The sequence below is a fragment of the Aureobasidium namibiae genome, assembly GCF_000721765.1.
Source record: "Aureobasidium namibiae CBS 147.97 unplaced genomic scaffold scaffold_21, whole genome shotgun sequence".
NCBI lineage: Eukaryota > Fungi > Ascomycota > Dothideomycetes > Dothideales > Saccotheciaceae > Aureobasidium > Aureobasidium namibiae.
In genome coordinates this window covers 237,528-262,906 of record NW_013581188.1, presented here as the reverse complement: position 1 = coordinate 262,906, position 25,379 = coordinate 237,528, and the positions used below count along the sequence as shown (strand labels likewise).

Here is a 25,379-nt window from a genome sequence, read left to right as displayed (position 1 = left end):
GAAATGTACTTTATAATGTCAGTGTCTGAATAAAGCAACCTCAATACAACATCCCTCAGGGTATTTCGCTATGTCCATGCGCCAGAACGCCGCTCCATGTATGCTAACAATGTGTCATCCTGTACATCTGTCACCCCGTCTCTACTCTCAAGCCTTGCCCGAATCCGTTGCCGTCTCTCGCTTCATCCTCCTGCGCTTCCTTGCATTGTCTCTCAGTGCTTCTGGTGTTACATAGTCTTCTGGCAGAGCAAAGTCTTGTTCGTCTGTCTCGGGTATTGGCACACCAAATGCTGTTAGTGTTCGCCCATGTCTAGTGTTTCCCAACGCTGCTGCTCGCAGGTGAGGTTTTGAGTAGAAGCTGACGAAAGGACCATCTGGCGTTGGCTCTCGATATATTGTCGGCATAGGTGCTGGATGTGGAGGTGCAGGCGCAGGTGCAGGCTCAGGTACTGGAGCAGAAGTCCGCGTTCTGCTTTTGAGCTTCCCAGCTTTAGTGTCTTTCCCACCTTTGGCACCTCCTGAGGCTTCGACCTGTAGTTGGCGGGCTGCTGAGGCATCCAGATCGGCCGAGGACGCCTCGCTCTCGCTTTCTCCCTCTTCCTCTTCTTCTTCGTCATCAATCTCCGCCATGGCAGCGGCTTCCTTCTCATACCGAATACGTTTCTCTTCGTCTCTCCATGTTTTGAACTTCAGCAGCAGTGCATTGACTTCGTCGATAAAGTACTTTCGCTTGGGCTCGTACTTCTTGGCATCTGCATCGGCCACGCTGACAATGCCCATGACACGCAGCCAGTCATGTCCTTGCAAGGCTTCCAGAAGTCTCTCCAGTTGAGCCTTCTCGTGCATCGCCCTCTCCTTCTCGATGTTGCGTAGCTGCTTCTCCTTACGCTCTGCTCGACGATGGGACTTGAAGTAGAATGCGTCCGTCAAGGGGTCCCTCGGATGATGGCCGACACTCTTCTCGATAGACGAAAAGTCGATAACCTGGGCGCCATTATATTTGAGTGGTGGTTTTGTGGAAGAAATCGAGGCACGTTGGTTCTTCGTATTGCTTGCCGGAGGATCGGACTTGGAGTTCGGTTCTTGTGTAGGTTTGTATGGCTCGTCGCTGACATAGACGATGGTGTCGGTAGTGATGAAATCTGTATCTGATCAGCAATGGTCATGAGATATGCTTGACTTGATCTTACCAGGTTCTTTGTTGGAGTCATAGATGATGTCCTCGTAGTTGGGAAAGTATACAGCAAGTTCGCTCTTCAATCGTGGACCGTCATCGTGAGAGCGTAGACTACGCCTTTCTGAAGCCTTTCGCGTTTGTCTTTGTTCGGGATTCAGAGCTAGAGCCGGAGTTGTAGAGGGTGACGTGTTGGCGGGTATAGAGTCTTCGGTGACGTCCAGAGTCTTGCGTACGCCGTTGGTAGTTTGCAACAGAGGACCATGTGGTTCGGAGAGGGTCAGCTTGACAGGCGGTCTCGGAGACGGGATGGTCGCGTTTGTGTCGCCAACGTCAGCGGGTACCGCAGCCAGCTTCGGGCCCTTGAGCGTCAGCTTGAGGCGCTTTGCAGGTCTGTCGCCCCGGGTCGGCGTCTCGGGCACTTCATTGTCGTTGGACGGGGGATGCGGCGATGTGCTGGAGAGGTGTGAGGGAGGTGGGGTAGGGTGTCTGGCGGAGGAGCGACGAGTGGGAGACCTTGTCGAGGTGGGTCTGAGAGAATTGACCATGCTTTTGATGGCAGACGACCATGATTCTTGCTCGACTGCGCCGTGGTGGTCCGTCGCAGCGTGGCCTGGGTGCTGTTGGCTCGAATCCTGCTGCCCTGGTGTCGCTGCTGCACCTGTTTCGCGCTTGCTTTCAGAACCCTTTCCTGACAGCCAGATCTGGAGAGGAGTCATCCGACAACATCTGGCCGTCCCACTAGAAGGCTGCGAATCAATCCTGAGCCCTGAACCTCCTCTTCTATCTGTAGTTTTGGCTATCGTCACGTCAAACGAGAGCCGACTCGTTACAGGTCATGGAACTCTCGCGTCTCCCTTGCGACTTTAACGTATTCTTGGCGGCCGTTCCCCCTCTCTTCTGCACAGGGCATGCGGCATGTCACTATATTAACCAGCAGTACTATATATCACCGTATGGTTAAGTCGACATGTAGGCAGGCTTCAGGAGGCTTCGGCATAACTCGAAATCACGGTTTTCCGATCTGCGCTTTGAGAGTGAGAAGGCGTATACGTACCGGCGTGTTTGGCAGCCTCATGTCAGCAGAGCTTATTGGAATTCGTGTCAAGCGCCATCAGTCGACCACCATTGAGACCATGGATCACATGGGAGTGAAACTGTGTTTTCTAACGACTTTGAGACGTCTGGTATATTGTTTAACACCTCGGGGCATGATGTCGAACGTGATACAGTCAATATATTGTTGGAAAGACTTGTTGCCAGAGAAACCCTGACCAGATATCTGATATGTCAAAGTACATGCTGATAATACAACGCTTGAGAAAGAAACGGATTAGCCATTAAACTTAGTGCCAGGTTCTAAGGTCCAGCCGGCTCGTATATGTACAGATGACAAGGAGGTTCAGGCGTTGATGAACTCCGTGACTATCGGGGACCGTGAGAATTGTGGGTTGAGTAGGATGCATCTGTCAATCAGAAGTCAGCATCATCGTTACTGCAAGATTAATGAATTACCGTACGTGAGAAAGTGAGCAAGACCTGCTTTCCTCTGCTCGAGGAACTTGGTGCGAAATCGTGCTGCGAAGAGATGAGTAAGCGATCGGTAAACTCATAGGCCGTCGATATCAGCATACAGACAAGACTCTTCCTGGGCAGCTCTGGGATAGAGGCCTCGGAAAGTGGGAACGCTCTCACAAGATGTTGCCGAAGTGTATCGAACTCGGAGTATCTATCATGAGTCAGCTCGATATGCCGGCAGGGAGTCCATGTATAAGCCACAAACCTTTTCCGAAGAGTGATGCTGCCACCCTTGAATGTCTCGATAGTACAATTCCACACGACATATGCACCTATCCCGGTTGAACCACCGACTACCACGTAGTCATCAACAGAGACATCGCTTGCCCAGCACGCTCGTCCTATTTCATGATCTTCATCAGATTGATCAACAAGATCTATACCATGAGTTGCCGGAGTAGCTGAATCCGTGCGCGCAAGTCGGCCGCCATTGAAGTATGGCGGTATTACATGAGGAGGTGCATCGCTAAGTGTGACTGATGACGCGGCTGTGTGATCCGAAGCGTTTGCACCCTGCTGTTCGTGTGTAGTAGCAGACGTGGCGGCGGCATCAGCGGCCAGAGGCTGGTCCTTTGCGGGGTGATTGCCGTTGACAAGAGGTTCCGCCTCCGCAGACTCCATCCATCAGTCCGTGTTGGGAGGATACAAGAGAATAGATTGGGTTAGCTGATCCTGTTGTTTGAAGAGAGTTGGCTGTCCATGAGGCAGATGAGGTGGTTTCTTGGAGAAGGCGGCCCAGTCCCTTGGTCACAGGCGTTGTGCTCGTTAAACCGCTCGGTCGTCAACTAGCGCAAAAGAAGTGCGATCGGATGGCAAGAGAGGTTGGAGAAGCAGAGCCGCTACAGAAGGCTTGGCTGGGTGCTCGCCCTATCGGCTCGTCTCCAGCAGACTAATTACTCGAGTAGATTAGGTAGGCACAGCTCTCTTTCGGCTCTGATATTCTCCGAGTTTCTCGAAATCCCCTCTGACTCGCTATCAACCGTGGTATGCAACTAGATGGCCTCACTCAACAAACGCCTGCTCATTGTCCAGACACACCTCACGGTGGAAACGAGAGACAAAGAGGCACTTTTCCCGGGCCTTCTATCGTTCTATAGATAGAGAGTATGTGTCGGGACTCCACTTTGCCAAAGCATGCCGCTGTTTGATAGGCCTGGATGCACCTAACCCGCGGTCGAACGACCCCAGAAATGCATGGGGATACGGGAAGGGCGTTGACCACTGCTTTCGCCGCCCGCCATCCCCGTTTATGCTCTAGGACGTGAAGCAAGCGGCGAGCTATGGCCTTTCAGCGTACAGGATAAAGACCTCAACGTGTGTCCTGCTGGGGCAACCTCTCTATATCACTCCCAGCCTCCTTCGTTATCAGTCGAGTCCTTCACTTCTAATACTTGTCTTCACCCACTCTCGCTGCTGAAGAACATCTTTCTGCTCGAAACTTTAATCACCACAAAAGTTATTCTATCTTCCTATACACACAGAAAATACATCAAGATGCGTGGTGTCGGTCTTCTCCTCTTGCCCGTAGTCGCCAAGCTGGCCTCTGCCCAGTCTCAGTACAACATCAATGTCACCGCTGTCCCCGAGGCTACCAGAGGTTCGTGATACCAATCTATCCTCATTATGCAAACACTCATCTAACCTCTCACAGACATCTGGTGCAGCAACCAGCAGAACGCCTGCCCTCTGATCTGTCTCCAAACTCCCGCCAACTCGTCTGACACCATCGAGGTACGTACTCATCGAAGCTCGCGCAGTCCTTTGAACCATATACTGATCCTCTTCTCCAGAACGACTGCGACCCCGACACCCTCGACTACTCCTGCATCTGTGCCGACAACATCGCTCCCAACGCCTCCGAATACTCCCAAACAATCCCCTACTACATCTGCACACAATGGGGCACTGAGTGCATCGCCCAATGCGGCGGCAACACCGACTGCGAGTACAACTGCCGCGCTCAACACCCTTGCGGTGCTCAGAACCCCAAGCGCGTCAACACCACAACCTCTTCGTCGGCAACCGCATCAAAGACCGGCTCTGTTGCTGGACAGGCCACAAACTCTGCTGGCCAGACTGTATTCAGCGGTCTTGGTGGCAGTGGCAGCGCTGCTCAGACTGGAAGCAGTAGCAGCTCGACTGGTGCAGCTGCTGCTCTGCAGCTTGGTCAGGCTTATGGCTTGTTTGCCGTTGCGGCTGGTATCTTTGGCGGCTTTGCTCTCCTTCTTTAAGTCTGAGTCTCTTGACACCATTTTTGGGTCTTCTATCTTCTCCCTTTCTAACCTTCTGATCTTTCGACCTCCACACTCACACTCCCTTTGTAATTACCAAGCATAGCAAGCGATCACTAGCGATACCTGACCTTCTTCATTCCTTTTTTCTTTCTCCATTCGCATATGGAGGTTTTAGCGGTGGGGAAAGAAACATCTTGTCTGCACAATCATGGGAAAGGCGTCTTCTGGGCTTGCATTTGCTTCTAAACGAAATTAATCAAATACGATCTGAACCCCTTGATTTCTACATCCACCTCATGATATGACTGACTCTTGCATGTGAGAATGTATCAATGTATTTTTCCCCCAAGGTGCTTGCTGATCCTCCCGTACTTCGTATCTCGGTGGTGTTTGATCGTCCCGAGATTCTCGTTTATACTTTCTCTTTGATGACTTTCAGCTTGCTATCATCCCTGCTTGAGATACCCCTTCCTGATACAGTAGGGTCACGAAGTACATGATGCAGGGAAGGCATATGTTGATCAGATAACACCGCTTTGCATGGCACACCTCTCCAGGGAGAGAAAGGGCAAGACCTATCATCACCTCCGGACTCAAGACAGCACTCTCTCAAGTCATCGATGTAAGAATCTCAAGAAAGGGGGCAAGATTTTGCTACGATTGTACAGAAAGTGCTATTCATGCATCATCACCCAGAACCGGGGGTATCTTTATATAACTTTTTTGTGCCTTTGGTTTCGGATATATCATCTTTTTTATGCCTTCAAACACATCTAGCTGGTCTTGGGGGCGGCAGCAGCGGCCTCATCAAGGTTGGCTGCATCGAGCTTATCAGCAACAGCATCGACGCTGGTCAACTGTGCTTGTCTGCTGGCCTCAATCTTGGCGGCAACCTGCTCCTCAAGCTTGTCCATGGAAATGGGCACACCGTCCTTCTCGGGGTGACCTTCTGGCAGACCCATCTCCTTGAGCTTACACTGACCAGCCTTGAGTTCTTCCTCACCAAGGATGATAGCAAAGGGAACGCCGTTGGTCTCTGCAGCCTTGAACTGTGCGGGAAGCTTGGGCTTGACCTTCCAGTTGAACTCGGCCTTGATGCCGGCATCCCATAGACGCTTGGCGACTTCCATGCGTTGGGGCAGGAGGCCGTCGAAGCCCTTGCCACCGAAAGCCATAACGTAGACGTCGACTTCGTTTGTGCGGACGGCCTTGTTGCCTTCGGCTTCCATTCTGGCCTTTGTGATGCTGAAGATGCGCTCGACACCGAATGAGATACCAACGCAGGGGAGGTTGCTCTTGCCGCTGAACATGCCGACGAGTTCGTCGTAACGGCCTCCTGCAGCGACGGATCCGACGCCGACGCTGGGGTCGTTGCTACGGTCTTCATCCTCGTTCTTGGGCTTCTTGCTCTTTGCTTGCACTTTCTGGCCTTCTGAGGTCTTGGGGGCTGAACCCTCGGTGACGATTTCGTAGATGACACCAGTGTAGTAGTCAAGACCGCGGGCGAGTGACATGTCGAAGGAGATTCTGTCGAGGACGCCGAAAGTGTCGAGGTAGTTGAAGAGGATTTCGATGTTGTCGAGACCGGCCTTTGCAGACTCGTTTGCGCTGAGAGTTGCATCGGCTTGGAGGTCCTTGAGCAGGTTTCTTCCACCCTTGCGAACAACGTATTTGCCAATCTTGTCGGCGATCTCGGGGTCGAGGCCTTTCTCTTCGGTCATCTCTCTCTTGACCTCGTCCCATGGCGACTTGTCGAGCTTGTCCACGGCGGACGAAATAGTTCTCAGCTTGTCGGTGGGCACACCGCACACGGAGAAGATACCGTCGAGGATCTTGCGGTGGTTGAGCTTGATGGTGTATTTGCCCTTCCAGCCCAGCTCGTCAAAGATCTCGCATGCAATTCTCAGAATCTCAGCGTCGGGAATCATAGGGTCGTAGGCGCCGGCAATGTCGAAATCGCATTGGTAGAATTCGCGCATGCGGCCCTTGGTCATGGCGGGCTGGTCACGACGGTAGACCTTTGCGATGTGGTAGCGCTTGATGTTCTGGACGGAAGTGTTCATGGCGAGCCATCTGGCGAAGGGGACGGTCAAATCGTAGCGCAGAGAGCACAGCTCTCCACCCTGGTCGGCCAAATCGTAGATGAGCTTGCTGTCCTCACCGTACTTGCCCGAGAGGATCTCCTTGAGCTCGAATACAGGGCTATTCGAGGCAGAGTCAGTATACCAGCCAGATGATCATTTCCATAGTGGCTGACTCACGTGTCGATAGTCACAGCACCGTGACGCTTGAAGACGTTGGTAATGGTGCTGAAGATCTTGTCGCGGATGACCATATCCTTGCCTTCCCAGTCCTTGGTACCCTTGGGCACCTTGAGCTGGAAGCCGCCCTTGTCTCCCTTGTCCTTGCCCATGTTGAAATGCTCGCTTCGGTCCAAACGATAGATTGATGTTGAAACTGCGCGATCGGCTGAGTACCGAAGTGTCGGCCTTGAGAAATGGAGTCGAGAAGAGAAAGTCCTTGCGAATGGTATAGAAGCCTTCATGCAAGCATGCAAAGCCAGTCAGCGGTATACAGAAACAGTTACAAGAGCATGGAGGGGCACGATTTCTAGGAATTGGTAGAGGCCGAGTCATGAGCTTGGCGTTTTTGTCTTCTTCACGGCCATGTCAAGTCCACACGTTTGTTTCCCTCCAACTTCGATCTGCTACTCACAACCAACTTGTCTTCCTTTCCTCCACGCCTTCGTGATTGCAGGATGTGATGGCGCCCCATGCAGAGATAAACCCTCAGGACATCACCGAAAGGGCTCGTCGAGACCTGCTCCAACTGCTCGAAGGCGTACGTAAGGCTACCTGGATACTGCGAGTCCATCCCATCCTGCCATCTGCTCACACCCATTGTGCAGGTTCCTGGCAAGAAGAATCTTGTGATTGAAAAGTCTCTTGCCGGTCCAATTGGCTTGCTCGTCAAGTTCAGCACCTTGCAGGAGTATGGCGTCGACAAGGTCTTCTACGTAGAGAACCGCAATGTCGACGATTCTCAACGCAACATCGTCTTCCTCGCTAGAGGCGAGAAGCCAAAGGATGTTCAACTCATAGCTGGTAGGTCATGATTGCTTGTGGTAGTCACGAGGCCACGTCTTCCTCTCTTGCATAGTCATAGCTAGTCATTCCCCCTTCCACCACCACACATGGGCCTTAAAGTAGAGTGCGCAGGTTACACCTACCCTGCACGTTCAGTCTTGTGCCCTACATCAAAATCGTTACATTGACAGCCAGTCGATGCAGCATGAATCATCAACTCTCTCTGTTGCGCCCCCGTCTCGAGAGATGTTATCATTACATGCTAACATATCCATAGAACAGATTAGTCAAATCCGTCAAGAAAGCAAAGTCGATCATGATTTCTCCGTCTTCTGGGTGCCCAGGCGTACCCTTGTCAGTGATAGAATCCTCGAAGAAAATGGTGTACTGGGAGAGGTGACCATTGGCGAGTGTCCTCTATTCTTGATCCCTCTGGAGCCCGACTTATTATCTCTGGAGCTCGAAGATGCTTTCTGTGACTTGTATCTGGTATGTCCTACTTCAGAGTATATATATCCACGCTGTACTGACCTCTAGACAGCGCAAAGATCCTACCTCAATCTTCCTAACTGCCACAGCACTGATGCGCTTGCAACGATCCACCGGTCTCTTCCCTCGTATTCTAGGCAAAGGTGACAATGCAAAGAAACTTGCAGATCTGCTGATTCGTATGCGTTCCGAAGAGGAAGTCAGCGCATCTTCTGCCACCTCCAAATCACCCTCGACCTTTGGCCTCACCCCCAGCGCAGTTGTAGAAAATGTCATCATCATCGACCGCGAAATCGACTTCTTCACCCCTCTCATGACCCAACTAACATACGAGGGTCTGATTGACGAAGTCTTTGGCGTCCGTAACAATTCAACCGAAGTAGACACCTCCATCGTCGGCGCAGCTCCCCAGCAACAGAAACCCCAAGGAGCAGCAGCCGCAGCAGGCAACTCCACCCAAGCCGCCACAAAGCGCAAGATTGTACTTGACAGCTCCGACAAACTGTACCCTCAACTGCGCGACTGCAATTTCGCCGTCGTAGGCCCTTTGCTAAACAGAACCGCTCGCCGTCTCCAAGCCGACTACGAGTCCCGCCACAAAACCGATCAATCAATTTCTGACCTCAAGACTTTTGTCGCAAAACTGCCTTCCTACCAAGCCGAGCAAGCATCCCTCAAAATCCACACATCCATGGCCGAAGAAATCATGAAGACCACCCGCAGCGAAATCTTCGGCCGCGTCTTGGAGGTGCAACAGAACTTTGCAGCTGGCGCCGATCCAAACAGCATGAATGACAATTTGGAAGAACTGATTGCTAGAGACGTTCCTTTATCTACCATTCTTCGCTTGCTATCTCTGGAATCATGTGTAGGCGGCGGCATCCGCCCCCGCGAACTCGAAAACCTAAAGAGACAAGTCATGTATGCGTATGGACATCAACACCTGATCACCTTTGCCGCACTCGAGAAAATGGGCTTGGTGACCACCAGACAGAGCAATACCGGATATCTGAACCCCATGGGCGGAGTCAATTCTGGAAACACTGATTACAATGCTGTGCGCAAGACGCTGAAGCTATTCGTTGACGAGGTGGATGAGCAGGAACCCACGGATGTTTCGTATGTGTTTTCGGGCTATGCGCCACTGAGCGTGAGGTTGGTGCAGTGTGTGCTGCAGAAACAACTTTTGGCAAGACTTTCCAACCCGAGATCGTCGAGTACGCCCAATGCCAATGCGTCTGTTGCAAGCGCCACATCAAATACACAAGCAGCAGGATGGAAGGGCTTTGAGGATGTATTGCAGAGGATCAAAGGCGCTACTGTTGACGAAGTGCAAAAGGGAAGCAGTGCTGAAGCTTCGGCTGCGAGACAAACACTCAGAGGTGGCAGTGGAGGCGGCACCAAGACTACGATTGTGGTGTTCTTGGGTGGCGTCACTTTTGCTGAGGTTGCGGCGCTGAGGTTCATGGGCGAGCAGTTGGGGGAGAAGAAGAAGATTGTTATTGTGACTACGGGGATGTTGTCTGGTGATGCTGCTGTTGAGGCGGCTATGGAGAAGAGGGCTTGGGGTCGCAAGTAGGGTGTATAGTAGTATAGTAATGATGAGGAGCATGCATTCTGTCTTGATGAATCTTCACATTGCTTGTGTTCATGGTCCATATGAATTGTTTACAGTTACAGATAGCCACCGCCAGAGAACTTAGAACCAAAGTTGGAAGCCTTATTGAGCAGGTCCTTCTTGTCGACAAGACCGAGGGAGCTACCGCCAATATCCTTCTCCCTGTTAAAGGCTCGTTTGCTTGGATCGTCGTCCTTGTTCTCTGGATTTGATTCTTTGTGCTGTGCCATTAGTGATGGCCCTCTTGCCTTGTCCTTCAGAGATATGTCAGCTTGAACGTGCATTGTATCAGATGGTAGGAAACTCACAGTCTGGTCACGTATGCGTCTCGCCTCTGCCTCTTTCTCCTTATTCCTGGCAGCTTCTTTGGCATCAATGTGTCCAGCAGTAGCAGGCTTGACACCCATAGCCTCGTCTTGCAAACGCTTGAGCTTCTCTTCTGGTGTTTCCGTCCATGCGGCGGCAATGTTTCCTCCAGCGGGAGTTGTGTTTCCACCTCTTGCGTTCTTGCCAGTGTTGAAGCCTCTTGCACGCATCTTGGAGGGATCCATACGAGCAGCCAGGTCATCTTGCTGGGGAGGCAGTGTCATCCATTCGTCGCGCTGGGCTCTGACAGGAGCTGCTGTTTCTTGTGGTATCGATGGTCCGGCGTTGGACGATGGGTTTAGATCGGCAGCGGTAGGCAGAGCTGGGCCGTAGCCATCATCGTCGGAGTCGTCGTCGGAGTCTAGAGGTGCAGGTGGACGCTCATCAAGAGGAGCTGGCGGCGGTGCAGGGCCAGCAACAGGTCGGACAGGTTGTGGTTCTGAGGGCGGCAACGTAGGACCGACTGAAGGTGAGGAGACGTTTGGTGGTAAAGCGGGTCCTGCTGGTGTCGCCGAGGCTGATGGTGGGAGTTCTGGACCTGTAACTCTTTGGCGCTTCGGACTCTCTTGGTTTGCGCCGGAAGAAGTAGAGGGTTCATCCTTCTGTGCGTCTTCTTGTTGACGCTTTCTCTTGGCCAGGAGGTGTGGAGGGAGCTCTGGACCTGCTGCCGACATGATGACTTGATGTGTGAGGGATGTTGTTGATGGAAGTTGACAATTGTCTGGCATTCGAAACGCGTCATCGGTATCGCTTCAACTTCGGAGTGCCAGTGGTCGACTCTGGCGTGGACTTAGGCTCCAACTGTCCAGGCATTATCTCCACAAGCCCGTATGCAACAACCACGCCTCTGTTCACCCGCTGTAAGCCATATCTGACACGCCCATTCCCCGGAGACATAGCCTGGAGGAAAAACAAGACTCGGCGCAGTCGTACAAGATCAGTGACGAGAGGAGGAAGCAAGCAATGTCGACAGGCCGACACGTTGGTCAATGAGCTCCCCGCCCGACCACAGCGACCTGCATGGCCATGACGCTGATGGCACCTTCCCTTTTCCAACCCAACAAACCGATGCCTCCTTCCACGACTTGTCCCAGCATGACGCCGATCAGGATCCCGAGGACTCGTTCCTGACAGCCGACGAGACCGTGAGCCGTTCCGGAAGCCCCGTATCTTTCCCACAACAGCCCGGAGCCTCTCTCGCGGATGAATCTGGTGCACAAGACATCGCCGATGTTGGCGACATCGTCAATCTTGGCCAAACAATCCCAGACCTCGCCAGTCCCTCTGAGTCTGCCTCTATCCCCGATGACACTCCCTCCGTCCAAGGCTCCCTAGCATCTTCGTTACCTATCCGTCGTCCTCGCCTCAATCCGCGTGCCTCGACAAACACTCTTCGTACTCCTTCTGGTGCTCTGCAGCCCTTTGAGCGACGCTTCAGCTCCAGGTTCACCTCGCCCTCGCCTTCATCACGCGCCGCATCTCCTGCCTTTCTATCCCCACATTCTCGCCAGTCTTCCCTCTCCTCTCAGATTGTCCTGTCGCAAGGAGGTAGCGATATTGCAGATGCCCCGGATGCTCCCTGGGAAGTTGTTCGATGGACAAGACTACGGAAGATCACATCACAAGCTTTCTCAGAAGCCGGAAGACGCAACTTTGGCCAGCCAATTTGTTTGGCTGTTTCATCGTCCATCACCATTGGCACATCCAAAGGCCTGATTCTGCTCTTTGACTACCACCAGACTCTCAAGGGCATCATCGGTCAAGGCACAAAAGCCGTCGAATGTGGTGCAATCACTGCCCTTGCCATTTCTGCCGACTACTCCGCAATTGCTGCCGGCCATGCCACAGGCCACATCTTCACCTGGGAACTTGCTCGTCCCGCTAAGCCCTTCTTACATATCCCACCTGTGCCAAGGGAAGGCCTGCCCCATTCTCCTGATGGCCATGTACCCGGTCGTTCAGTCTTGCATATTGGCTTTCTTGGTACGCGGCGTACTGCTCTCGTTTCTGCGGATGATGGCGGCATGGCCTTCTCTCACCTCGCTTCTCGTGGAATGGGCGCAATTTCTCGTTCGATCAAGACTGCTCGCTTGCTTGGACGCTACCCCGTTCCTAATCTGCAAGAAGAGGCGAGGATAAAGCCGAGTTCTGTGCTTGCTTTCGCGCCACTGCCTCTAGGAAATGTAGAGCAGGCTACAGATGCTATGGGTCTCACAGCTTTATTAACCCCATACTTGCTTGTTATTGTATCGACGACACCGATCGCTCAAACGCAGCACAAGGCTTCAAGACCCAAATCAATATCTCGTCACAGTGCCATGAGTGGCTGTCTTGCTTGGTTTCCAGCAGTCAAGCTGAAGAGCAGCAACAGTACCACTGAGCGAGACACGTCGGAGACCAAACTCGTGTATTGCTGGTCGAACGTTCTGACAGTACTTGACGTCGACGTCCATGTGTCACAAGATCCAGCAGACAAGGAGAAGCCTCCAAATTTGTTCTTCCACTCGAGGAGCAGCTGGGAGTGCGAGGAAGCCATTGTCGCGGTCCAATGGTTGAGTCGATCTGTCATCGGTGTACTTACCATCAGCCAACAGATGATCATCATAGAAGACGGCGAGTTACATGTCATGGACTCTGTGGATCTATTGCACAGACAAATACATCACCGTGACATATTCTCGAAGCAACTCCACCCCGTTGTCGAACAGGCTGACAACGAGCATTCGGAAATGCATGGAGTCATTGCAGATGCTTTCTATCAGAGTTTTCGTGTTTACAAGAATAGACTGTTCCTTCTTGGAGCAAGCGATCTTTCCGTCGGAACTCTTTCGAACTGGGCCGATCGGTTGACTGCATTGATCGAACATGGTGACTACATTGTAGCTATTCAGCTTGCTAGAGCATATTATACTGGACAAGCTGGTGGCGTCACAGTTGGGTTGCCAGACAATGCAGATGCTCGTCACGAGTTAGTCAACGGAAGATTGCTCGAACTCATGTCTGCATCAATTCTGTTTTCCTTCTCGGAGAATGACACCAGTGGTCGGCCGCTATCTGATCTAGTCGCCGAGTGCTTCGATGCCTGCGTGAGCATGGACAACCAGAGCTTTTTGTTTGACGACATTTACGAGCCACTACGAGACGCGGGCCAGAGAGAGGTGTTCCTCAAAATTCTGCAAACATATATCATGGATGAAGAGGTCACAGCTTTACCACCCCCACTAGTGAAAGATCTGGTGGAATATGCCATCTCAATGAACCAGGTCACTCATCTAGAAGAGTTGCTATGCCGGCTGGACCCACGCACCTTCGATCTGGACCAGATTACGACTCTTTGCAAAACACATTATCTATATGATGCGTTGACGTTTGTCTGGAACGAGGCCTTGAACGACTACGTCACTCCTTTGTCTGATCTGCTGGCACTCCTGCGCGATGTCAAAGACGTCCAAGACGAGGCCGAGGAAGCAGCGTTGGAGTCAGCCGTAAAAGTCTTCCCTTATCTGGCATTCGTCCTGACAGGAAGGAAGTACCCGCAAGGGGACTTCCTTGATGATGAAAAAGCCGACATACAGAAGGGAAACATCTACCGTTACCTGTTCTCTCACGAACCTACTGCATGGCCAACAGGGTCTTCGTTCATTCTGAGAACCAGGCAAAATCATATGGACGAACCTGCCTTCCCCTATCTACGACTTTTGCTCGAGTATGACTCGGCAAGCTTCATGAGCATGATGACAGAAGCCTTCGAAGACCCTTATCTCAACGGCTCGCAAGAAGACGACACCACATCTGTTCAGCCGCGCACCAACGGTACTGGCCTAAAGATCACTCGACAGTACATTGTCAGTATTTTACTCGATGTCATGTCGTCAGATGACTTCATTCCCGAGCAAACCATCTATCTTGACATGTTCATTGCCAGAAATCTGCCAAAGTACCCACAATTCATGGTTTTGTCGAGTTCTTCATTGCACCAAGTCCTGGATCGTTTGTGTAGCTTCCGTGAACATGAGTTGGCTGATGACTGTCAACTCAGTGCCGAGTATCTTCTCTCAGTGTACCATCCTCCTATCACTACTGCACTCATCAACCAGCTCCGAGAAGCACGATTCTACCGTGTGCTCAAGACATTGTACAGAACCGAGCACAGACCTGTCGATCTCATCAACACATATTTCGAAGACCCGCAAGGGAAGGACGGCATCTTCAACGATCTGGCATACGGTCTGCAGGAGTCACATGATAAGCAGAAAACACAACTAGAGGACGTCTTATGTGACCATGCTCAAGAGCTGGCAGCCATCAATACTTCCAAAACTGCACATACACTTGCTATGTACACTGACGATATGCTAGAGCGGTTCGTCGGTGCTGTGGAGGAATCATATACCCGATTCCACTTCTTGCGCACGCTGCTTGAGCCTTCGTTGCTTAGCCATCGTGCGAAGAAGGTCGCAACCGAACCCGTGTCAGAAGCTCTGGTCTCACGCTTCTGTGAGCAGTATGTTGAGCTCATGTGCGTTCACGACCCTCGCCATGTAGCTGACTATGTTGGACTACTGAAATCTGGCGATCTGGATCTCGACCGTGTGCTTCCTTCAATGGAAGAGAATGGCGTTGTCGACGCAGCAGTCTTGCTCATGGCTCAGGACGGGCTGGCAAGAAATGCTATTGATCGACTCTGCAAGCATCTACAAACACTGCAGAGAGCCATCTGCGGTCTAATCAAAGCAGCGGCAGAGGCGCCAGACATGCAAAGCACAGAAGAAGCCACCGACGACTTGATAGAAGCCATCGAGAAGTACACTCGTCTAGGCATCTGGCTCTGCAACGGGCAGAGCGCGGCAATGCAACAATACCGCCAACCACGCCAGCGCACAAACGTCGCTTGGGACGTCAAAGAGACCGACCTTGAGCTCGACGAACTGCTTTGGTTGAACCTCATCGACGCTGTCGTCTCAGTCTCCAAATTCGTAACTGCAGAAACCAACGAGCTCATCGACGACAACTCCTTCGACATTGACAGAACAAACAATGCTCTTCGCAGCACAGTCCAGCAAACTTTCACGGCTCTTCTCAGCGCCACCTCAACCACAGTAACGAAATCTGACGAGGATGAGCATCACGCCACACCGCGTCGCAGTCAACACAACCAATCCTTCCTGCACATCTTCCGCGCCTTCCTATCTCGTGCCTCTTCCTCCTACGCACCTACCCTATCCGATCTGCGTGCCGTCCTTCTCGATGTCTTTACAGCCTATGCTCACGAGTCCTCCGTCTTGAATCTAGCTTCCTCTATGCTCGACATTGACGTCTTTGCCGACATGGACAGCATCCACAACCTACGGAACCAAGGCTGGCGCCCACGAACCCAAACCTGCGAGTTATGCAAGAAGCGTACATGGGGCACTGGAGTGGGCGCCGTGGAACATGACCACGAAACCATCTGGGAGGAATTCGAACGTCTCGAGAGCGAGAGAGCAGAGAAGAAAATCAAGACTTTCCAACCAGGCGATAATGGGAAAGGCAAAGGTGTGCAAGTTGGCGGGGATGTGGAGCACAGGACTAAAGAAAGAGAAGAAGTGGTCAAGAAAATGACGCTGGTGGTTTTTGCTTGTAGACATACTGTGCATAGGGTTTGTCTTGAGGTGGAAATGGCTGGGGTTATTGCTTTGGTGGAGGACGAGAGGAGCGGATATTCTTGCCCTGTGTGTCATGAAGCGTAGGTGTTAGAGATGCTTGGATGTAAAGAAGGCAACGTGGTAATGTGTTCTTGTTCATAATTGTACTTCAGTCTCCACTCGGGACGATTTGTCCTTGATGCCTTCCTTCTTCTGCCTCCTGTTTGTCCAAAGTCTCTGCGGCTGCTCACTTTGATCTCAATATCGAGATGCTCAGTTGGAGCTGCCCGGTTCTTCCTCTGATGTAGAAAGCTTTCTCTTCAACTTCAAGACCACTTCCACGTTCGAACCTCTGCAATCCGAATCCCGACTCTAACGCTCAAAGCGCCCCCGACTCCATACCATCCTCCTCCATCTAATCCTCAATCCTCATCCAAAAGTGATTTCTCCCACTCGTCCAGCCTACTCATGCAATTCTCATGATAGACCTCGGTCATCAGCGTCTGGAAATCAGGGTCTTCGGTGCTGTTATACAGATCGGTGAGTTGCTCGACACTCTTCTGCTTCAATGTACTCCTGATGGTGGAGAGTTTGCGTTTGCGGCTGACCTTCTGGGCTGGGGAGAGGGTTCTGAAGAGTGAGGTTTTCGAAGTGGAGGTGGAGTTCTTGGGAGCGTTTGGGGCGGGAGCAAGAACGGCTGGGATGGGTGGTAGAGGTTTGTGCATTCTGGTGGCTTTGGCGACTTTGGCGGTAGTAGTGGTGGTTGTGGGAACGGAGACTGATCTGGTTTTTCTTCCAGTACTGATGGTGGGAGTCTGTTTGGTGGGTTTGGCAGTGGGAGTAGAAGTGGGAGTGCCTGGTTCTGGGGCAGTGGGCGATGTGATGCGGGTGTTGAGTCTCGAGGATCTGGTCATCATGCGGGACACGAAGGTGTTGGATTGGTCGTGATTGGACTCTGCGACTGCATGGGTATCGGTTTGATGGTTGTCGGCGTCAGTGTTAAGGGGTTGAAGGTCGTGATCAACTTGAGCCAGAGTCCTGATAAGTTAGTTTTGATTTAGCTATGAGGAGTGAGGGAAAGACATACTCATCTGCAGGTTCTTCTTTGATGCCGTCGACGACTCTCTGTGCGCCTGAGTTGGCGCTTGCTGATCTTGTCTTCATGCTTGGTAGGATCACCGGTTGGTTGATGTAGAAGATGAGGTCAGAGAGAAGAGAGTGTGGATGTCACAGACTGATGTGATCGAAGACGTGAAGGTTATCGCGATCGAGCGTGAAAGGAAAGTGTGAGAGCCCAAAGACAACAAGCGCGTCAACTGAGACCCATCCAACAATAACAACAAACGTGTCGTGGTCAAAAAGTGAAGGAAATCGCAACAACAAAGAACACTTTCACTTGTGCAACACCACGGTACACAGCGACCTCTTCAGCCCATACTCCTTCCACCTGATTCAAGATGGCAAAAAGGATCCTACCAAAATAGCAAAAAAACCAGAGCTAGTCTGGAAAAACTCCCAGTTCTCTTTCCCTTGATCAAAGCCACCAGGACTAACGGTCGTCTGGCTATAACATCTTTAAGGCGTACACGGCGGGATTTGAAGGGTGATTTTATTACCGAATGCAGTAATTTGAAGGCGTGAGTGTATCTGGGCCGTTACACCACTCAGCCGATTACTGAAAGTGTGGGAACTTTGGAGGAACATAAGGGCTGGAGTGGGAGGGGTGAGGGTTCGAATCAGGGGTGAGCGGAGAGGACGTAAATTGTCTTGCGGTTTGTTCGAGATGAGGGAAGAGATAGGGGTGAGGATCTTGGAGTATATTGATGTTCGTTGCTGAACACGAAGAGACGAATGATGTCTAGAACAAACACAAACGGGGTAAGTACTCACAAAGCAGGAACGATGAATGTGTGACCAACTGAATCTTGAGACACGCAAGGCAAGAACAACAGCCCGTCTCTAGAGCTACAAGGGAAAGCACCTTCCAATCCTTTTGCCTTCATACAGCTTCACCCTTCATCGAACCCTGTCGTATTCAACTCTAGCAAAATCAAGACGGTCAACCTTCTCCTCCAATTGCCTCTCAGACTTCCAACTCAGACTCTGAGTGAGCGGTGCTAGTGCAGGATCCTTGAACAATCGAGCAATGGCAGCTTCTGTAATATTCCCCTCATCGATCCATCTTGCAAAGGCAAAGTCGAAGTTGCTCCTGAAGTCACCTAGATAGACCGAGTCCTGACTTGTAAAGGATTGTTGTGTGATGTTGGGTTGGATGTGTTGGGAGGTTGGACGCTGAGCTGGTGGGCAGGTAGAGTCAATAGTGTTTGTCGCTGGCAGATCGATTCCAGAGTTCACCAAAGGCGGTGGATGAGGCGCGTGATGTGTACCATGTGAACTAATGCTGGCATCTGTATCGGGTAGTGCTGCCACCTTCGAAGCTCGCACATCGTCTTCTGCTGCAGCATCTCTTTTGCGCTTTCTACTCGCTATAATTTCGTCAAGTGCTCTGTCACCAAGAAGCCACATATCACCCCAGTCCCATAAGTACGACGCCATGATGTTCAAGCACCAGGACTCATCGTGTCTCCTCTTTTCCAACTCTGGTGTAAAGTTGTATCGTAGACCAAGCTTCTCTTGGGCCCCTGTGTCTGGAGAGGTCGTCAGCATGCTTGGAAGTACTAACCAGCTATCGCCACGCACCATCTAAATCAAGATTCAAGGCCACGATCTTGAGATACGCAAGCCGATTGGCACTACAATCTTCCACGTGCGTTTTCAAACTCCGTGGCGCTTATACAGTCCTTGAGGCAAGCTCTGCAGATAAATGACGACATTCTGTTGGCAATGCTGGTTGGTGAGTAGCAGAGTCGCTCTTTGCTACAGGTCGCGGATGCCGGCCTTGACGCGAAAAGTTGCAATTTGATCCAGAAGTTGATCAGCTCTGCGAATGAGAGACGACATATGACGACATCAAGGCGATAAGGTGTTGACGTTGTTGGTGGCTGTTGGTGGAGTTGGGGGCAGTTGGGAGAGTTGGGGGCAGTTGGTGGTGATAGTAATCAACTAGCCTAGCTATACTGTTCGCAACGAGGCAGTCACGACCAAGCCTTCCATATCTCCTCATGCAGCTTATAAGGCTTGCCGTTTTTCTGAGCACAAAGAGGCAGAACTCCACGACACAGTCATTAGCACGGCAAGCATGAGCAAAAAATGCATAGTGATTAGCAACTCTGCAGAGCTCAAAGACTACAATCGCAACGACCAGTAAGAAGCTATGGTATACGAATCGAACACAGCAACCAATCACTCGTCACTATCATCGTCGACAACTTGTCTTCTCCTTCCCAAGTGTCTGCGAACAGGGGCAACTTCCTCATCCCTCTCATCATCAGACTCAACCTCAACAACTTCATCCAGCGTACTAGACGGACCAAAGTCAGGCAAATCCTCCTCACTCTCCTCAGCAATATTCTCTTGAGTAAACAGATTGAGTCTGTTTTTCTTCGGAGGATTGTGAGTAAGGGGTTGAGAGCTCGAGGCAAACTCAATAGGTGCATCGCTGCCAACGACAAAGTCGTCGAGTTCAGAGTCGGCTTCATCTTCGTGATCATGGCCTTCTTCGCCTGAAGTGTCTGCAGAGCCGAGGTCGATGCCTTGGGTGCCGAGACGAAGGTGGGCGGGTGTGGGTCCTGGGCTGGAAGATGCGCCTTCCATGTCTGAGCTGTTACGCGATGTTGGTCGTTTCTTTGGACGACCACGAGGGTTGGGCGTCTTCGCCACAGGCGGTTGTTTGGGGGCTTTCGGGGCTTTGGGAGCCTTTGGTGCCTTTGGCTCCTTTGGCGGCTTGGGGGCTCTAGGAGCTTTCAGTTTAGCGGGTGCCTTTCTTGCTTTGGCAGGTTGAGCCACAGGCAGATCAGTGTCAGACATCTCTACAACAGTCGGGTCTCCTAGCATCTCTGACACATCGGCTTCAAGATCGGATTGATGGAAGTTGTCCTTGAAACCTTGCACAACATCATCAGTGATGCCGCCCAAGCGCTTCATCAAATTCGAAGCTGCTAGTAAAGCTCTTCCATGCGCGATGTACTTGGTCGGTCCTGGAAAGGAGCTCGAGAATCGATCTAGTCGTGGTAGACCGACCGTGGGAGCGCGATCGCTCGTGTCCTGGATTTGCTTGTATTTGCGTTCAAGCTCACGCTCACAGACTTTGTTCAAGTAGACGTCGTCGAGCGATGGTATAGAAACTGCTTCAATGCCTGGAGGTTGGCGAAACATCTTCTTGACAGAAGCAGCAGTTGCTTTCTTGGCCTTACTCTTGCCGCGAGGAGCCAGCTCTTCCGCGTCTTCGTCATCCATCCTACCGGCAGCAACAAATCCAGTCCGGACATTGTCAGGCATGTGAAACTTCTTCGGTGGCGCCTTTGGAGCTCTGCCACGACCCTTTTTCGGCTCAGGAAGCGCAGCTTGCGAGTTTTCCACAGGAATCTCAACAACTCTCTTGTCCACAGCAGGCTGGGTTTCCTTGGGGAGGATACGAGGCGATCTATCATCGTGGAAGGTAAAGTCCTTGCCAGAAGCGATCATGCCTTGCATCTTTTCGTAGTTGTCCTTGGCTTTCTCGAAATCGGGGACTTCCTTCTCGTTCATAAGCAACAAGACGATATTACCCTTGCGCTTTCTTCCGGTACGTCCCATACGCTGAAGCATTCGGATTGGTGATGCAGAAGCGTCATAGCAGACAATAAGATCGACTTCTCCGATATCCAGACCTTCTTCACCGATGGAAGTTGCAACCAAGGTGTTGTACTTGCCCTCTTTGAACTCTTTGATGACCTCGAGTTGACGCTTCTGGTTCATGCCTTCCGAGTTCTTGGAGTCAGCTTGGCCAACGAACACATGTGGTCTGATCATAGGCTGATTCCTATTCAGAACACGTACGATCTCTTCGGCACTGTCACGGTATGCCGCGAAAATCATGATCTTTGTGCTCGAGGGTTGTCCTCCTGGTGCAGCTGCTTTCTCTTCGGCGTCGAGGAAGTGGTTCAAGACCACAGTCCGGAGATGTTCCAACTTTGGATGTCCAAGAAACTCAGGATTGCGAGTCCAGGTCAACATCATGTTCATCATCTTGGTGAAGTTCTCATCGTCGCGAATTTGTGCACCATATTTGCCCTTGAGCTCGCCTTGATCAACCTTGTTCCTGAACTCGACCATTCCGTTGTAAAAAGGTGTGATGCCGTGGAACCTGAGCATAGATATGGAGTGACCAAGACTTCCGAGTACTACAAAGATGCTATTGACCATGCCTTTGACGGGTTGTGGTGCCTTTCTGCCCGCATCGGTAGCGAACCACTTCCTTCGAGCTTCGGTGCAGCCGAAGGCCGTCAGCTTCATCGGATCCTTGTTCCAGTAGGCATTTTGACTCGCAAGCTTCAGAAGTACAGGGCGTATAGCGTTTCCAGCGAGCTCCATGATAATTTGTTGCTCTTCCGAGTAGTCAAACTTGATGACGTCGATGTCACGACTGTGGACATACTGTCTGATATCCAGAGAAGTTTCTGTACGGATCTCACACCGTGAAATGTCAAGACCGTCAATGACTTGCTGTACTGCTGGAACATCAGAACCAGGTGTGGCAGTCAATGCAAGCACGCGAAAGCTTGTGTTGAATCGACGAACGAACTTGATGACCTCGACGTACGCGTAATTGCCTGTTGCACGATGTGCTTCATCAACAACAACCAGTACAATTCGCTTCGGGTCGCAGAGACCTGTTTTGAGATCATTGATGATCGTCTGTGGAGTCATGAAGAACACTCTTTTCGTCTTCCACTCTTCCGCTCTCAAGCCAGGTGAAGTTTCACCTGTGAGCATGACAGTCTGTGAACGAGGAATACCTACAATGTTGAAACAGGCATCAACTTGCTGAGCAACAAGAGGCTTAGTAGGTGCTACGAAGACGATCTGCGCACTTTCCGTCCACCGAAACCAGTTCAGCATGATCGTGGCTGCGATGAACGTTTTACCAAGACCCGTGGGCAACGCAACCAGTAAATTGTGGAACAGGCCTCGGCTGACAATATTGAATTGGTAGTCGCGAGTGGTTCCTAGGTTTGTGGGATATATCCAGGTTCTGGTAGCCTCTTCATTGAGCTTGTGGTGAGTCGGCGGTTCTCTCTGCGTTGCTAATGGCCATGCGTGTCTCTTGTTGGCCTGAGTAGCCGGGCCCATTGGCACAACGGTGCCACCAAACAACGTCTTCTGTACCAATCCGCCACGCGGAGGAGCAAGGTTCGGCTTAGGTGCTGCTGCTGCTGCAACTCTTGGCGGTGACGAGGTGATTTGTATCGGACCCCCTAGGTTCTTAGCCGGAGTCTGATCGTCGGAGTCGAAGGCGTCTGATGGTAGATCTGCAAGTTCGTCTGCGAAATCCGCGATCGATAGAGCTACCGTCCGTGGTGCTGGAGCTGTGACTCGTGCTAGGAAGGAGGGTTTAGAGGTGACCATGTTTGCACGAGGCGGGCTGGGTGTCGGTGATTTGTAAAGCTCATCTGCAGAGTCTTCGGTCGGCGAGACTGCCCTCCGTGGTGGCGGAGAGGAAGGTTTGGCGAAGGTTGTCTTTGCAGGAGGCGAGTTGCGCGTTGGTGACCTATAAATGACTGCTTGGTTCGGCTGTGGAGCATCCGCGTCTAGCATGATGAGGTCTTCGGTGTCGAAATCGTCGCTACTTGGATCTTCCATGAAAGGTTGCAGCTTCGGCACGTTGTTGTTCTGCTGAGGCTGATCCGCTACCAGACCCATCAGGAGTTCAGAATCGATGTCATCACTCAAGTCTCCCCACGCGTCCGAATGTGTGGTAGGTGTCTTAGCGAATACGTCTTGCGGGCGTGCCTGCTCTACAGCAGATTGCTGTACGAGAACAGGATTCACCGCTAAAGTCGGGTTGCGAATTGGCGTAGTACGGTTCTGAGCGCCATCGTTGTTTCTCAGTGCCGAATGATTGAGGGTGCTTTTTAGTAGCGATGGCTGACGAGTAGGCATTGGCATCACGGGTGACTGCTTCGGAGCCAAAACATCCTTTCTCCAGATCGGGCCTCTGATACTCCAAGGAGCAGACGATTCCGGTGGTTCTTCATCTGCAAATCGATCCGTCAAAAGGTCTTGCATAGCCGGCACATGGATACGATGCTTTGGCTTGACCGCTTTCTCTTCGTCGGCATCCTCAGAACCAGATCCAGTGGAAACGCGTTTCCGTGGGTTGCGTTTTGACTTTGTGATACTGCGTCCTAGTGTGTCGTCGGAATCACCGAGCAGACTTGCATCATCCTTGACAGAGGTCTTTTCGGAAACTCTTGGCTTGCGTTTTGGTTTCGTTGCAACGACCGGAGGATCGAATGCATCTTCCTCGCCGTCGACAATTGGATCCTCGTTCACGGTCTTGTTCTTTGTGTTTGGTTTCTTGGTGGCAGCTGTCTTGCGAGGTGCTGGTTGCTTCTTGGCCTTGGCCGCTGGAGCTATAGTCGTCTTGCGGCGCTTTGCTGGCCGAGGAGATGAATCGAAGTCATCGTCCTGAACATCCACGGTGCTTCCTCGCCGGTTACCATTATCCTCCTCATCAGAATCCATGATGGAGATGATTCTCAAAGTTTCGAGCCCCGCCACTTCGAAGGTCGAAAGGCACGCGCTTGGGAAGACGCGTCGAGGCCCCAGCTTCGGCTCGAGCCTCCCGCTCTTGCATGTGCAACATTTCACAGTTATGCATGCTTTGTGCAGACTCTCAAAAGCTCGACGATGTTGTTTCTCGAGCAGTATATCCTGTCACTCACTATCGGCTCAAAGCACCAATTATACTACCCACCATGACGGCAGCCTCCCTCTCCCAGTTCCCTACTACTTTCTTTGAGCCTGTTGAAGAGGGCAATTGACTGCCTCTGTGCACACATTCTCTAACCGCATCACGAACCTTGTCTCTATTCGTCTTTAGTGTCCGCGCGCTAACACCTCCACGAGCAATGATCTCCTGGACCTTTGGCGCTAGAGAAGAGGCCAAAGAGCGCCAGAAGTAAGATGGTAGAGAAGAAGTGTCTAAAGCTGCCAGAAGGGGGCCCAAAAAGTTTGACGGAGGTTCGAGCGATGCAGGCGTAGTGCTGTTTGCCGGTTCAGGTAGAAGAGGGTGGGCCGGAGGTCTCGCTGTTGATAGCAGCGACTCTAATGCCACTATGTTCTGACACCTTGCGCTGATGTCGAGCAAAGTCCGATCGAGTGTTGGAAGAGTAGCTAGAGCACGTGCCAAAGAAGTGGCTGATGCTGTAAGAGAGGTCTGCAGATACGACTGCAACGCCGCTACGAGAACAGTTGGATTGAATGTGGCTCCTTGTACGGCAGAAGATTTTGGTGGTAAGCTCACTGGAGAGAGCAAGTATAGTGTGTGTAATGCTGCCAGCGTCCTTGCTCTTGTATCGTCGTGCTGTGCAAACACCGAGCCTGCTCCTGCAGAGGAGCCCGTGAGAGTCGACATGCTGAACTCACGCACGCTCTGCTGTGCTTTTGCTAGCAAACTCCGCTCGGACGGGTCGAGCAACTCGGCCCGCAGCGTGCTAATGGCATTCACTCGTGCCAACAACCTGGCCTCAGCTACATCGTCAGGAACCAAGGCCTGTCGAAGAGACAAGACTGTTCTAGCTGCAGAAGCAAGGGCCCGATAACCTTCACGCGGCTTGTCCGTATCGGCTACGCTTCCTTCTAGTGTACGGCCAATCTGTAGGCATCTTGCGACAGCCCTGGCAAGCCGTAGTGTGTTCGCTAATCTGTCCGCTGCAAGACGTACTTGATCGGCCTGTTCATATCTTTCCACCACATCTTGGTGTAGCCTCGTATACGCCTGCTGTAATCCTTGGACCTGGGATTCGAGAGTGTCGAGAACGTGTGTGCTGGCCTTTGCGCGAGATGATGTGTGCTTCAGTAGAGGCAATGCGGATGAAGTTGTGAGAGAATCAATGTGCGTGTCGACTTCCTGAACGTCAAACAATACACGCGACAATGGTGTGGAGAGGTCAAGGAATGCGTCGTTGGCATCGTTTGTGGACAGGATGAGCGTATTCGCGAAGGTTGGTGCGTGGAAATCCGGCGACGCAAATGCTTCGTAGTCGATATACGACTCTTCCGAGTCTGCGGCTGCCATACTGGTATATCGTGTTCGTTTCAGATTCT

The 25,379-nt window shown here is 51.8% G+C and overlaps 11 protein-coding genes across 11 annotated transcripts; 3 read left to right on the top strand and 8 right to left on the bottom strand.

The window, feature by feature from the left end:
* Positions 1-147: 147 nt before the first annotated feature.
* M436DRAFT_56356 (uncharacterized protein) lies at positions 148-1,722 on the bottom strand (the record flags this gene model as incomplete). Its single annotated transcript, XM_013568002.1, has 3 exons — positions 148-480; positions 532-1,142; positions 1,191-1,722. 3 exons carry the CDS (start codon positions 1,720-1,722, stop codon positions 148-150), a joined length of 1,476 nt encoding a protein of 491 aa, XP_013423456.1.
* A 974-nt stretch (positions 1,723-2,696) lies between these two features.
* On the bottom strand, positions 2,697-3,133 carry M436DRAFT_16440 (Phox-like protein; the record flags this gene model as incomplete). The annotated part of the gene is made up of 3 exons (XM_013567944.1): positions 2,697-2,752; positions 2,809-2,903; positions 2,958-3,133. Coding segments are annotated over 3 exons (327 nt in total), but the record flags the coding sequence as incomplete, so codon positions are not given.
* Positions 3,134-4,246: 1,113 nt separating this feature from the next.
* On the top strand, positions 4,247-4,983 carry M436DRAFT_56307 (uncharacterized protein; the record flags this gene model as incomplete). The annotated part of the gene is made up of 3 exons (XM_013567981.1): positions 4,247-4,349; positions 4,404-4,483; positions 4,543-4,983. 3 exons carry the CDS (start codon positions 4,247-4,249, stop codon positions 4,981-4,983), a joined length of 624 nt encoding a protein of 207 aa, XP_013423435.1.
* A 776-nt stretch (positions 4,984-5,759) lies between these two features.
* M436DRAFT_56346 (histidyl-tRNA synthetase) lies at positions 5,760-7,399 on the bottom strand (the record flags this gene model as incomplete). Its single annotated transcript, XM_013567996.1, has 2 exons — positions 5,760-7,188; positions 7,248-7,399. 2 exons carry the CDS (start codon positions 7,397-7,399, stop codon positions 5,760-5,762), a joined length of 1,581 nt encoding a protein of 526 aa, XP_013423450.1.
* Positions 7,400-7,749: 350 nt separating this feature from the next.
* Positions 7,750-10,140, top strand: M436DRAFT_56154 (vacuolar protein sorting-associated protein-like protein 33A; the record flags this gene model as incomplete). The annotated part of the gene is made up of 4 exons (XM_013567959.1): positions 7,750-7,827; positions 7,895-8,090; positions 8,350-8,561; positions 8,614-10,140. 4 exons carry the CDS (start codon positions 7,750-7,752, stop codon positions 10,138-10,140), a joined length of 2,013 nt encoding a protein of 670 aa, XP_013423413.1.
* Positions 10,141-10,235: 95 nt separating this feature from the next.
* On the bottom strand, positions 10,236-11,219 carry M436DRAFT_85596 (uncharacterized protein; the record flags this gene model as incomplete). Its single annotated transcript, XM_013568098.1, has 2 exons — positions 10,236-10,433; positions 10,488-11,219. The coding sequence occupies 2 exons, from the start codon at positions 11,217-11,219 to the stop codon at positions 10,236-10,238; spliced, it is 930 nt and encodes a 309-aa protein (XP_013423552.1).
* An 858-nt stretch (positions 11,220-12,077) lies between these two features.
* On the top strand, positions 12,078-16,196 carry M436DRAFT_16190 (uncharacterized protein; the record flags this gene model as incomplete). Its single annotated transcript, XM_013567942.1, has 1 exon — positions 12,078-16,196. A coding segment is annotated over one exon (4,119 nt), but the record flags the coding sequence as incomplete, so codon positions are not given.
* A 395-nt stretch (positions 16,197-16,591) lies between these two features.
* Positions 16,592-17,333, bottom strand: M436DRAFT_85594 (uncharacterized protein; the record flags this gene model as incomplete). Its single annotated transcript, XM_013568097.1, has 2 exons — positions 16,592-17,207; positions 17,257-17,333. The coding sequence occupies 2 exons, from the start codon at positions 17,331-17,333 to the stop codon at positions 16,592-16,594; spliced, it is 693 nt and encodes a 230-aa protein (XP_013423551.1).
* An 852-nt stretch (positions 17,334-18,185) lies between these two features.
* Positions 18,186-18,836, bottom strand: M436DRAFT_67367 (uncharacterized protein; the record flags this gene model as incomplete). Its single annotated transcript, XM_013568059.1, has 1 exon — positions 18,186-18,836. The coding sequence occupies one exon, from the start codon at positions 18,834-18,836 to the stop codon at positions 18,186-18,188; it is 651 nt and encodes a 216-aa protein (XP_013423513.1).
* A 1,305-nt stretch (positions 18,837-20,141) lies between these two features.
* On the bottom strand, positions 20,142-22,676 carry M436DRAFT_56562 (P-loop containing nucleoside triphosphate hydrolase protein; the record flags this gene model as incomplete). The annotated part of the gene is made up of 1 exon (XM_013568036.1): positions 20,142-22,676. A coding segment is annotated over one exon (2,535 nt), but the record flags the coding sequence as incomplete, so codon positions are not given.
* Positions 22,677-23,994: 1,318 nt separating this feature from the next.
* On the bottom strand, positions 23,995-25,350 carry M436DRAFT_56472 (Golgi transport complex component Cog5, putative; the record flags this gene model as incomplete). Its single annotated transcript, XM_013568021.1, has 1 exon — positions 23,995-25,350. One exon carries the CDS (start codon positions 25,348-25,350, stop codon positions 23,995-23,997), a length of 1,356 nt encoding a protein of 451 aa, XP_013423475.1.
* Positions 25,351-25,379: the final 29 nt, after the last annotated feature.